This window comes from Suricata suricatta, chromosome 7 (genome assembly GCF_006229205.1).
Source record: "Suricata suricatta isolate VVHF042 chromosome 7, meerkat_22Aug2017_6uvM2_HiC, whole genome shotgun sequence".
Lineage (NCBI taxonomy): Eukaryota > Metazoa > Chordata > Mammalia > Carnivora > Herpestidae > Suricata > Suricata suricatta.
Window position 1 is genome coordinate 1,036,964 of NC_043706.1, and position 13,942 is coordinate 1,050,905.

Genomic DNA, 13,942 nt, shown 5'->3' on the forward strand with positions numbered 1-13,942 from the left:
CCTTTTCCTTGCAGAAGCTTTTTATCTTGATGAAGTCCCAAGAGTTCAGTTTTTCTTTCATTTCCCTTGCCTTTGGGGATGTGTCGAGTAGGAAATTGCTGCGGTTGAGGTCAAGGAGGTTGTTTCCTACTTTCTCCTCGAGGGTTTTGATGGTTTCCTATCTCACATTCAGGTCCTTCAGCCATTTTGAGTTAATTTTTGTGTATGGTGTAAGAAAGTGGTCTAGTTTCATTCTTCTGTATGTTGCTGTCCAGTTCTCCCAGCACCACCTGCCAAAGAGGCAGTCTTTTTTCCATCGGATACTCTTTCCTGCTTTGTCAATGATTAATTGGCCGTACATTTGTGGGCCCAGTTCTGGGTTCTCTGTTCTATTCCAATGGTCCATGTGTCTGCCAATACCATACTGTCTTGATGATGACAGCTTTGTAGTAGAGGTTAAAGTCTGGGATTGTGATGCCTCCCGTTTTGGTTTTCTTCTTCAATATGAAAGTAGTCTAGTTTCATTCTTCTGCATGTTGCTGTCCAGTTCTCCTAGCACCACCTGCTACACAGTTCAGTTTTTTTAAATAATATTTTTGTATGATCCTACTTCAAAATGGCCATAATGGTATCAAATACATACCTTCTATCCTATTCCTTTGGTTCTGCATTAACAATGAATATCAAATATAAATGATTGTATATTCTTTTCTATTCTCCTCCTCTTATTTTATATGACCTTCTGAAATGATCAGATTATGTTTTTATACTATTAACCTGAAAGTTAAAAAGAGAATTCATCTTTTGTAATATATGATATAATTTCACTCATATATGGAATTTAAGAAACAAAACAGATGAATAAATGGGAAGGGGGTGTAGAGGAGAGAGGGAAACAAACCATGAGAGACTCCTAAATACAGAGCTCCAACTGAGGGTTGATGGAGAGTGGTGGGGTGGGAGATGGGCTAAATGGGTGATAGGTACTAAGTAGGGCACTTGTTTTAATGAGCATTGGGTGTTGTATGAAAGTGATGAATCCCTGAATTCTACTCCTGAAACCAATATTGTACTGCATGTTAACTAACTAGAATTTAAATAAAAATTTGAAAGAAAAAACATATTTTTGAGCTTGAGATTTAATTGACAAACCTGTATATAGTTAAAGTGTGCAAAGTGATGATTTGACATATGTTTATGTCATATACTTACCTTGTGTGAGTGTGTGAGTGTGTGTGTGTGTGTGTGTGTGTGTGTGTGTGAGTGTGTGGTAAGAATGCTTAAGGTTTTCTGTCTTGGCAAATTTCAAGCATGTAACATCTTATAAACTACAGTCTGTGTAGGTCCTCCTTCGTGAGGAGGGGTCCTGGGGAGCCCACGAGTAAGACACCACGACCGTTCTCAAAGGCTGATGTCCAATGGAAACAGGGCCGTTCCCAAACACCGTGAATGGGAACATGAACAAGGGATGCTCCTCAGTGGAAGCGCGAATGATCCCGGAGGGACTGGGCACTGTGGACGTCCCCAAAAGAGATGGAGAGGGACCAAGAGCTGAAGACTAACAGCAGACTTGATTAGGAACAGCATCTTATTTTACACCCCCCGCTTAGAGCATAGTAAACGTTTAGTCAGCAGTAAATGTTTGCCCGGCACAACAGACCCAGATACAGAGCGGGCAGAGCAGGAACAGCTTGCAGCTGTGCGTGGGTAGATCTCTGGGGCCGCAGCTTCTTGACGCCCTTGGCCGATGACCAGGAAGGCTCTGTCCTGCACTTCCTCCTGGGACTTCATCAAGTCCCCTGTTCCCAGCGTTCTGGGAGCAAAAGTCCGATAACGATGTTTCAGACACAAAGACAGTGCTGAGAACTGTGGTCCTATAAGGACATTTCATCCTGTTTCCCAACAACAGTCACCTTGCAGTACATTTGATATCAGAAGGCTATTCATTGTCCAGCTGAAGCCTTGTACCCTTTGACCAGTATCTCCCGTTCCTGCCATCCAAACCCAGACCCTGATATGCACTATATTACTGTCTGTTTATACAAATTCTACTTTGATTTTTAGATTCCACATATGAGTCGCATCACACGGTATCTGTTTTTCTCTGTCGGCCTAGTAATAATTAGCATAACCTCGTCCTCTCGGGTTTTCCATGTTGTCACAAATGACAGAATTTCTTTCTAGTTTAGCTAGATAATATCCATTTATATACATATATAATTTATATACATATATTTACATATATAATACATGTGATTATATATAAGGTATATGTGTGACTTATATATAATTATTTATAATTTATATATATAAATATACAAAGTTTATAATTATATGTATGTTGCGTCTTCTTTATCCATCCATGCACCCATAGACACGTTATTTCCATGTCTTACCTACAAAGAATAATGTTGCCATGAACACCAGAGGGCCGATTATCTCCTCAAGATACTGGTTTAGCTTCCTTTGGATATTTTCCCTGAACTGAATCATACAGAGGCTCTATTTCTAACTAATTGAGGAACCTCCATACCTGAGTTTTCTTTCATTTCTGGGTTTATTCATTTCATTCCTCTCTTTGCCTTCTCCAGCTTCTAAAGGCCATCTACACGCCTGAGTTGCTGGCTCCCTCCTCCCATCTTAAAGCCAACAATGTAGTATGTCCTTTCATCTCCAACCTTGGATTACATTAGCCCACCTAGATAATGCAGGATAATCTTCCCATCCAAAGATCGTTAATTGATTTGCATCTGTAAAAGTTCGTTTGCCATGTAAGTAATATATAATCACAGATCCTAGAGATTAGGATGTGGACATCTTGCCGAAAGAGAAGGAGGAGTCATTGTTCAGTCTATCACACTAACAAATATATATACAATAGATAAAATGAATGATGAAACTCTGAAAATCAACTTTGGCGACCACTGTGGTAATAATTATTTCTGGGAGGAATTAATAAGGGATGACTGATTATAAAAACTAGTAGGTAAACCTAATTTTAGTGTTACCCCCCCACAAGTTACTTAGAAATTGCCAGAAGAAACATAATAACCTTTTAACAGACAGGCCAAGAGTCCATCAATAGATGAATGGATAAAAAAGTGGTAGTGTATGTGTATATATACTTTTATATATGCATTTTATATCATGGAATATTATATATGCACCATATATATACACACTATATGCAATGGAATATTATTCAGCCATCAAAAAGAATGAAACCTTGCCATTTGCAGTGACATGGATGGAGCTAGATAGTTTTACACTAAGCAAAATAAGACAGAGGAAGACAAATACCATATGATTTTGCTCATACATGGAATTTATGAAACAGGGCAAATGAGCAAAAGAAAAAAAATGAGAAAGAAAAAACCAAACCAACACACACAGACACACACACACACACACACACACACACACACACACACCCCAAAAACAGGCTCTTCACAATAGAGAACAGATGGCTAACAGAGGGGAGGTGGGCAGGGGAAGGGGTTCAATAAGTGATGGGGATGGAGGAGGGCACTTGTGATGAGCACTAGGTGTTGTATGGAAGTGTTGACTCACTGTATTGTACACCTCAAACCAATATTACACTGTATAAGAACCTACTGGAATTTAAATTAATAACTAAGAAAAAAATCCTGGCAGGCATCAATATCACTAATATCACAATATCACTTCTATGGTGTTCATGCCGACAAATGAATATAGTCATACATAAATAAAGCTTAAACTGAAAGACAATTGTATTAAATAATGATCTATACTCTTCAAATGTGTTAAGCCATTAAAGACAAAGAAAAACTAAGAAATGCTTCCAGATTAAAGCATAGTAAGAGATACAGTACCTAAATCCAACTTGTGGTCCTGGATTAGATCTTTTCTTTAGGAAATACTCCCAAGAGCACTTAGCGGTAAGTGTGTGTTGTTCTCCATATTTCAGAGAAATATTTAAAATGTATATTAACATTACATTATTATAGACACGAAGTGATAACTCACCCATGGTAAAATGTTAACATCTGTGGAATCTGGTGAAGGTCTATGCTAAGTCTTCATACTATGTAACTTTTCTGTAAATTGCCATTGTTGTTGTTGTTGTAAGATTACATTTGGAATAGGATGAACATGAAATGCTAATGTTTATATTTTTAAATCACTTGCTGCTGTCATAACGTAACCAGTGACCTGCCAGCCCCACGGCTGTCACACAGGTACAGAAGATGTGACCCTGAAGCCAGCAGAAGCACAGAGAATGGAAGCGCCTGCTACAAGCCACAGCTGGTTTCTGTGATGACCTGGATGACAGGCCTGTGCTAGTAATCCCAAACTGCTGAGGCACAACAGAAATAACCAGGCTTGTGCATAGAGCACATTCTGCACATGAGCACGTATAAGATGAAGAGGGAAAAGACTGAGAGAAACCTGTCTGTCTGAGGGGGACAGGCATCCTGGTGCCAAGCGGCAGCTGGCGCATCGATGGATCTGGCCACCACTGGAGGCTGGGAGAAGGTCAGATCCACTGCTAGTTCTTCTGGAAGGTTGCCTGTGGCCCAGATCCATGCATGCTGTGTAAATGCCAATTTCCCAAACGTTAGTTTGAAGTTTACAGTTGCAATGGGATGATCCCAGGGCTTCCAGTCTATCTTGGGTGTTGCTGATCCTAAAAGGGAACTAACTCCAGGGCTAAAAAATCTCTTGTCATTACACTGCTTTTGTAACATGCAAGTTAAGCTTAGTCAAGTCATAGATTTTCTTCCCTGTAGTTTCTTCATGTACAAAAAGAGAAAAAAACTTATACCTACCACCCTCACCCTGCCTGTGATCAAATTGCATTAGGCTGTTATAAGTGGTCTGAAAAGTACAAATCAATAATGTCTGTGCTGAGTGTTGGGAAAATTTTTGTTAACTGATCTTTGTTTTAGATTACAAATTAAATAGAATATCATCTTAATGTGGCTAGGAACCAACATCACATCTGCCATAATTATAGCATTCCAAAAATAAGTCAACACATGTAGAAGAGTGTATGTTTTATAAGCAGAACAAGAGAAAAGGAAAATGGGAAATTTAATTATTTTTAAGTTAGACAGTGAGAGGGTGGCCCAGTCAGTGAACCATCTACTTCGGCTCAGGACATGATCTTGCAGTTTGTAAATTCAAGCCCCATGTTGGGCTTGGATCTGACAGCTCGGAGCGTGGAGCCTGCTTCAGATTTTTTGTCTCCCTCTCTCTCTGCCCTTCCCCTGCTAATGTGCTCTCTCTCCCTCTCTCTAAAAAATAAATCAACAGTTAAAAAATTAAAAAAGTAAAGTTAGTGAAAGACTATGGTACTGCATGAGGAATTCCAAATAGTAAGAACCAAGCTATGTTCCTTGATTTTTAAAGAGGATTTTTGGGTTTTTCTTTGTTTGTTTTTCTTGCTCTCTGATGGTTCACTCTATGTGGTCCAAGTTATTCACTAAAAGTTCTTGTGTAGGCATAATTCTTGGTTCTCCATTTCTTGGACAGTAGGAAAGGACAACTGAATATACACCATATTGTTATTTATACCTAGTTGGCCATAAAGGAAGGATCACAAATACACAAAGGAGAAGAGAAAATTAACAGAATCAGTGTAGGTTCAGCCACCCAGGAAATGAAGAGGAAATTTGTGAAATAATTTAGGAAATAGGATTTGAATCACCATATCTAAACGTTAAATGCCCCCAAAAGTACAAATGAGATTTGGTTCACCATACAAAACTCAGGTTTCAAGATTTTACTTTATCGTGATTTGTCCTTCATCTGCTCTAGCTGAGTACAGCCGCCAGGTCAGTGTTAGGTGCATAGCACACTTATTTCACAAGGAGACGGTTGGCAGTAATAGAGGTAACAAAACTATTACTTTTATAAAAATACATTTTTATATGGAAAATATATAAGTTGATTTTCATTATGTACTTTCTAATCTCAAATATTCAAATTAGATCAACTTTAAAAAGAAAACTAACATTTTCCACACAGCTTTTACCACAAATTTTTTTCTACTATATTTTCAGGTAATTCTTCAAACACCCATGAGATTCAGGCAGTCATTTCCAGAACCTAGAAGTCTGTCTGCCTCAGATAGTCTTTATTGCTCCTAGGCTAAATGTGTGCCCCAAGCACCTCTTCTAATGATCCCTGGACTGTAATGACCCTTACCTTACAGGCTGTATCTTACAGCTGTGCAAGTGATTTCCACCTGCTATACACTTCCTACTGCTTCACAAAACAAGTATAAGATGCTTATGCTTGCTTCATTACTTCAAAGACTTTCTTGCTATAACTCATAAAACTTATTTTCTTACTGTTGCTATGGGATATTAAAGAATACAGACCAAACTTCCTCTTGATACTAATTCAAAAAGAATAACACTATTACAGAACAGATTTAAGGTACTTGAGCATGTTGTTAATTAAACCAAAAGTAGAAAACAAATTGTAGGGCAAATTCTGCCTGAAGAGCAAGAAATTAAAAGACAATAGTCTAAGTTTAAAAAAAAGTATATCATCTTTCTATAGGAATTTAATTTCTTAATTTTCAATTAAGATGGGATATCTTTGTTTCATTTATTGTCCCACTGAAAAATACTGATATCTGATCTTGGTTTTACATGACTGTTTTCTCCAGTGGGGAGTGATTGGTATTTAGGCAGACTGTTTAAATCATATCTGTGAGTCAGAGCTCTGGGGTCCTGGGAGATGCACACTCCAATGGTAGTGACAGAGTGAGTAAACAGGAGAGTGGTCAATGGATGGATGCAGACAAGTCCTTGCTGAAGAGGCTCCATGCTGTTCTGTGAAGGTCATGAGTGCATGGGCCTCTCCCGTCCCACTAGTCTCCTTACTGCCCCTCTTACATCTTTGTTTCTGAGAGTGTAGATTAGGGGGTTGAGGCTAGGTGTGACAACAGTATAAAAGAGGGCAATGAACTTGCCTTGATCTTGAGAACTTCCTGATGGTGGCTGCAGATATATGCACATGATTGGAATGAAAAAAAGGGACACAACCGTAAGATGGGCTCCGCATGTCCCAAAGACTTTCTGAAGTCCACTTGATGACTGCATCCTCAGCACAGCCCGGGCAATGGCACCATAGGAGCTGAGAATCAGGATGAGTGGAATGAGGACAAAAATGGAGCTTGTGACCAGGAGGGTCAGCTCATTAGCATGGGTATCAACACATGATAATCGCAGCAGTGCTGGAACTTCACAGAAGAAATGGTCTACTTGGCGATGTCCGCACAGGGGGACCCAGAAGATAAAGGAGGAATGAAGTGCTGAGTTGGTAAAGCCACTGACCCAGGAAGCCACAGCCAACAGGTGGCAGAAACGAGGGTTCATGAGCACGGTGTAATGCAGGGGTCTACAGACAGCTGTATAACGGTCATAGGACATGACCACCAGGAGAACACACTCTGTGGTTCCCAGTGCAAGGGCAAAGTAAAGTTGAGTCATGCAACCGGCATAAGAGATGGTCTTTTCTGGGCCCCAGAGGTTGACCAGCAACTGAGGGATGGAGCTGGTGGTGTAGCAGAGATCCAGAAAAGAGAGGTTGGAGAGGAAGAAGTACATGGGAGTGTGGAGATGGGCATCCAAGTATGACAAGACAATGATAAAGAGGTTGCCTATCAATGTCATCAAGTAGAACATCAAGATAAGCACAAAGAGAATTACTTCCAGATGTGGCCAATTAGAAAAACCCAATAGAACAAAGTAGCCTTCAGAACTTGCATTTTTCCCCTTCATCATTCATTTCTTGTTACCTGAAGAAAGAATCACATACTTTCCAAAAATGTAAGGAAATGCTCCAAGAATCACAGGGACACATGAAAAAGAAACGGAAGCCAGTTTATAAAAAAAAAAAAAAAACTACCACTGTTCAATGCTGGGACAGTTTGGGCATTAAGAGAAACTATACTAATGAATTGAGAAAAGTAAAAATCCAAAAGCTCATAGTGATATATTTATATATTACTGGTGGAGAAGAAAAAATTATTTGTGTCAGTAGCATCCTAGTAATGTGTATAGAAGAAATGGTAGAGTTAAAAATGGTAAAGATACTAAAAACTAGAGAATGAAATATGATGAGAAACAGGATAGTTACATGCTATAAAATACTCCCCACTAATTACTTGTTGATTACAAAATGAAAAACAGTAAAATTCATAATAGAAGAATGTGGTAGACATCACCATAACCAAGACCACTCAATATTAACATCACCAGTGCTGGGACAAACCAACACTGTGCACCTGACATGATGCTCTGAGAAGGACATAATGTCTTTTCCGTGACATTCTTGCCAAAAATGGATACCTGATTCCAACATTGAAGACACATGAGACAAACTCGAAACTCCTCAAAAATATTTAGTTAAAAAAGACAAGTATCTGGACAAAAGGAGACCAAAGAGACATGTTACCTAAGTGGGTGGCGCTACCCTGGTAAAGCATAGCTCACAATAGCAGATTTAAGAGTACTGGAGAAATATGACTATGACTATGGATTAGATAATAATGTTGTATTCAATCACAACTTCCGTTTTGTCAACTCAGCTGTGTTATGTAAAATAAAGTCCCTATTCTTAGGAAATAAGCATCAACGTATTTAAGGGAAAGGGACACGATGTTTCTAACTTAGTCTCAAATGGGTCAGAAAAAGAGATGATAGAGAGGTAGGTAGTTCGGTAGCTAGGTAGGTAGGCAGGTAGATGGATAGAAATCATCTTTCTAGGCACAATATAAACTATTGTTCAATCTGTAAAGGGTTAATGGTGGTTCTTGTACGACTTTTACAACTTCTCTGTAAATGTGAAATTTCACTAGAATAAAAAATTTCAAAATGTAAATGTAAAATAAAAAATTTTCCATTTTTATATTTTATCCATATATTTGTCACATTACAGAACTACAGCTTCTTAACTGTCGAATTCTCATTTATTCCCAGGTGACATCTGGGAAAAAAGTCACTTAAAAAATTCCTAACATAACTACAGAAGAAAATTTCCATAAAACAAATCATCTTTTTTTTATGAAAAACTTTAGTTTTCTTTTCAACATTTTCAGGGTTTTTTCCATTAATGTTATTATAAAAGACAGAATAATTGTAATCCCAATAATTTCACATAGACAAAAAATCATGATGAACAATATCAAATGTATTCTTGATTTCAAAATGTTTTTCTATAGCACCCCCTTATCCACTGAGCTTCAAGACCCCCCACTGGATGCCTAAAAACAAGGTTAGTACCAAACACTGTATATACTATAGTTTTCCTATAAATACATCCCTATATTAAGTATAATTTATAAATTAGGCACAGTAAGAGATTGACAACAGCAATAAAATAGAACAATTAAAACAATATATTGTAGTGGAATTATAGAACTATGGTATCTCCCCCAAATACCTGATTGTACTCACCCTTCTTCTTGTGATTCTGTAAGATAACGAAATGCCTACCTGATCAGATGAAGTGACAAGAATGATCCAGGCGCGTGACCTGGCAATGGGCGGCCTCTGACCTTCTGACGAAGCCTCAGGAGGATCACCTGCTTCTGTGGCCCATGGTTGATCGCAGGGTCCCTGAAACTACAGAAAGTGACACCTCAGACAAGCGGGCTACTGCACACGAGGTAAAAAAAATCGAGAGCTTCAGTTAAATATTCTTATAGAAAGAACATTCTCTTCTGATTGTTTAGTGGCACTCAGGGCTTGTTTCTAGACTGAAAACTAGGGAACAAATAGAAACACAAAAAAGACAGATGGACATATCAATTTATAGACACACATGGTATGAGCAAAGCTGGATATCTTAGTGGTTTCTTTTTTTTTTTAACATTTCTTCTTTTTTTTTTTTTTTTTTTTTTTTTTTTTTTTTTTTTTTTTTTTTTTTTTTTTGAGAGACAGAAACAGCACAAGCAGGAGTTGGGCAGAGGACAGAGGGAGACACAGAATCTGAAGGAGGCTCCAGGCTCTGAGCTGCCAGCACAAAGCCTCACCTGGGGCTGGAACTCATGAACTCCAAGATCATGATGTGAGCTGAGGTCAGATGCTTAACTGACTGAGCCACCCAGGGGACCCTAAAATCTTAGTTTTGATGAACATATCTGCGACATGGACTGGAGAGAATGTGATAGAATGTTTCCCAGAGGACATGTGAATGGAACTGAATTTGAAAAGAAACTTTTATGGAAATGAAGATACAAATTCTTTGAGAGAGCAAAGGAGGAAGAGCGTGAGGATGGAAGGACACAGAAAGTAACCTGATCATAGGGTGCAAAGCCGAATCTGTGTCTGTCACAGGCCTGATGTGGTGTCTACACTATTTCTTTCTTGCGAGAACTGAGATATTATCTGAATTCTGAGCATAATGTGTAACTTCCCAATGTATTTTTATCTTCCAGCTTCAAGAATTCTGAATATTTATTGAAACTACTGAATGGCTACTTATCCTTTAATATACTGTGTCTAATGAGCCTTACGTTAAAAAAAATTAAGCACTTTCATAAAGTTATACCTCTTCAGTGATTCTTTTTCTCTTGTGGGTTTTCAATCTGTCATGAGAGAGACTGATGCTCCCTTCTGTCCTATAGTTAGTGTGACAGGGTTCCGTGTCATTCAGCTTTGCTGCATCCATCCCCACCTTCCACAGCCGGGTCTCCCTCACACTTCCTAAGAAGCCACAGCAAAAACAGAAGAAAACCACAGCAGAGCCACTGTGGTTGCCTCTCAACTTGCTCACCTTCTAGAGACACAACTCTTGAAAACGATGTTAGAAGTGGCTACTTGATTGAGTTTCAGCCGGAAAGTTATAAACAGCTTGGCCCAAGGCTGTAGGAATGATTCAGACCTTGTCACTCTTAATCATTAACTAGTTGTTACATGAAGCTAAGCCAGTTTCTACAGGTCAGAAACTATCCAGGATAAGCACATAAGGGCACTGCTTAAAAATGAATTTCTTATAATTAAACAGAAGTTTAGTTCAAAAAATTATTAAACCTTGGGAGAGAGTAACTATAAAGATGTAAAAAGAGCTGTAAATGTAACTTGGACCAAGGGACAGTATCCAAGAAAAGAAACTTGGAACTCTCCCTGGCAGGAGATCAGACCTACCAAAGAGGAGTGACTGCAGCCCACTGGGTGAAGACATTAGCTGTGGCTGAACAAACAACAGGAATAGACAGTGAATCAAGATCATTTCACTTAGGAGTCACTGCCCTTTGATGGATGAAGGGAAAGTCCTATGATTCTTTTTTAATCTCCCTTGAATAGGAGATAATTCATCATGAGAAATACGATCCCAAATGCCGCTGCTCCCTGTAATGCAGACATAACATTCTTCTTCACACAGTTACCTGAATAGCCTGGTGCATTGTTAGCTGAAAGGGCAGCAGTGAGGGGTTTGTCTGCCACATGGCTCGTCCTTGGCATTCTACAGAACTTAGAGAGGGGTAGGAGATGAGGGATGAAAGGATTCCAGACATGAATAGAGGAAAGGTAGGAACTTTATGGTTTAATTTTCTTCTTACTGGAAGAGAGAGATAAAGACGTGATCACTAGTTGCTTTGGTAGGCTGTGGAATGAAATATCTCCTTTCTTTTTTTGAAGAAAAATCTTATGGAGGAAAAGACATGAGTCTTTTCTCCTCTGCAAATCACTGGCCAGCTTACTGTTTTCTTATTTTAGTCCTTTTATGCTCTTACCTAGTGCTGCTTCAGGACTACTTGTCCATCCTGTATCTGTCCACATTCCCTTCAACTGTCTTCATGATCTTCGCCCTCCTTCCTGGTGGACCTATCTGACCTCTGGTTTCATCTCCTTGAAATTGCCAACATAAATGATTGCCCACACCATACATTCTAATCCTCTATATCATCTTAGGAGAACAGAGTCTGGAAATTACTGTGATTATCATTGCTACAAAAGAAAGTCCTGTGTTTACCAAAAGGTTTGGTTTTAGTGCAAAGGAGGACCTCATTAGAGTATTCAGTGTATCAGGGGATGGACCATTTTTCTACAACTGGAGTCTTTATGGAAATAAAATGATTCTTTTGACTAGAGCCATTGGGGAACTAAATCCCAGAGAGGTAATTAATGCCCTTCCAAGAGTAGTCCTGGCCAGAACAGTTTCTGAGGGATATCTTCCACACGATACCACACTGTTGTACTAATCTGACAATGAATCTCCAGACCAACCATCACTGACAAACATGCTTTAATTTGCATTGATAGGGAAGGGAATGGGTTGCCCTGAATTACCTGAAATTTCTTCCCCAAATCCTCATGATGCTGAGGGCCAAATCTGAGGGATGACTTGTCAGAAGTATCCCAATTTGGGGAAGGAAAGGAAGTATGGAACATGTTTTAAATGTAATATGTAAAGACTATATAAAAATTATATTATCACAAGTTTATAAATTAATGAACACTTTTACATTTTACATTGTTTCTACCTAATATATTCCATTTGTACCAAAGAAAATCTTGGCAAGAATATCATATTATACTAAGATTACATATTATTGTTTTTTTAATTTTTTTTTACCTTATTTATTTTTGAGAGAGAGAGCACAAGAGCGAGCAAGTGGGGTGGAGCTGAGAGAGAGGGAGACACAGATTCCGAAGCAGGCTCCAGGCTCTAAGATGTCAGCACAGAGCCAGATGTGGGGCTCCAACTTATGGACAATGCAATCATGACCTGAGCCGAAGTCAGAGGCTTAATCGACTGAGCCACCCAGGAGCCCCAGAAGATTACATTGTAAAACTATCAATTTTTAGCAGCACCTGGGTGGCTCAGTCGATTAAGCCTCTAACTTCGGCTCAGGTCATGATCTCACAGTTTGTGAGTTCAAGCCCTGCGTTGGGCTCTGTGCTGACAGCTCAGAGCCTGGAGCCTGCTTCAGATTCTGTGTCTCCTCTCTCTGCCCCTCCCTGCTCATGCTCTGTCTCTCTCTCTCACTCAAAAAAAAAATTAAAACTAGCAATTTTTTGGTGTGTTTCAGTGGTCTTTATTATCATGAGAACTCAATAACCCCCTCAAGCCCTCCTATGACCCACTCACCCATAGCCCCTAAAACATATAGACATAATCCACAGTGCTTAATATGCCTTAGTCAATACATGTTTGCTACTATCACCATTAGAGTGAATTTTAATTTAAACTGATTATTTTAACAATTATACATTATTTCTTATTATTTGTTCTACATATTAAAAATATTAAAAATAGAACACTGACATTCTTACAACTCAGAACCATCAACTATTACTTGTATTATGTGTATCAACACTTTAACACATAAAATATGACAGATAAAATCTATGTCCACTTTATCTCTTTCTGCCCAAACATCTAACCCAAAGATAATCCCTATCATAAGCTTGGTGTGTATAATTTCAATTCACCTTAATATATGTGAAGTATTATTTAAATAATAAATATTTAAATTTAAATATTAATATTGCTAAATATTTACATATTTATAGGGTATATCCTACTTCATCGAGGAAGAATTTAACCAGTGACACAGTACTAGCAAAATTCAGTCACCAAAATCTGAGCGATGTCTACGCACCTAGGCTAACAGCAGATTGTACCAAGCTCCAATATTCCTCATGCTCAGTCACCAGCTTTGTGTGTTAATTTTTTGCCTTTGCCAATCTGTTGGGTACTAGCAGGTGCTAAAGACTTTATAGGAATGTTATGAACTTGTTGGGACAACATGCATAGCATTAAATGATTTATTTTTTTTTTTTTTCCATAATATTTTATTGTCAAATTGTTTTCCATACAACACCCAGTGCTCTTCCCCTCAAGTGCCCACCACCATCACCACCACCTGTCTTCCCCCCTCCCCCCTCCCCCCTCCCCCCCCAACCCTCAGTTCATTCTCAGCTTTCAATTGCCTCTCAAGTTCTGCATCCCTCTC

At 38.8% G+C, this 13,942-nt stretch overlaps 2 protein-coding genes across 2 annotated transcripts in view; both read right to left on the reverse strand.

Annotated features, from left to right (window-relative positions):
• Positions 1-4,709, reverse strand: part of LOC115296445 — a 47,145-nt gene extending 42,436 nt beyond the window's left edge. The window contains exon 1 of the mRNA XM_029944904.1: positions 4,411-4,709. Within this exon, the coding sequence (XP_029800764.1) occupies positions 4,411-4,709 (299 nt within the window). The remainder of the gene's footprint in view (positions 1-4,410) is intronic.
• Positions 4,710-6,815: 2,106 nt separating this feature from the next.
• LOC115296446 (olfactory receptor 2J3-like) lies at positions 6,816-7,764 on the reverse strand. The gene is given in 2 exon segments (XM_029944905.1): positions 6,816-7,746; positions 7,748-7,764. Coding segments are annotated over 2 exon segments (948 nt in total).
• Positions 7,765-13,942: the final 6,178 nt, after the last annotated feature.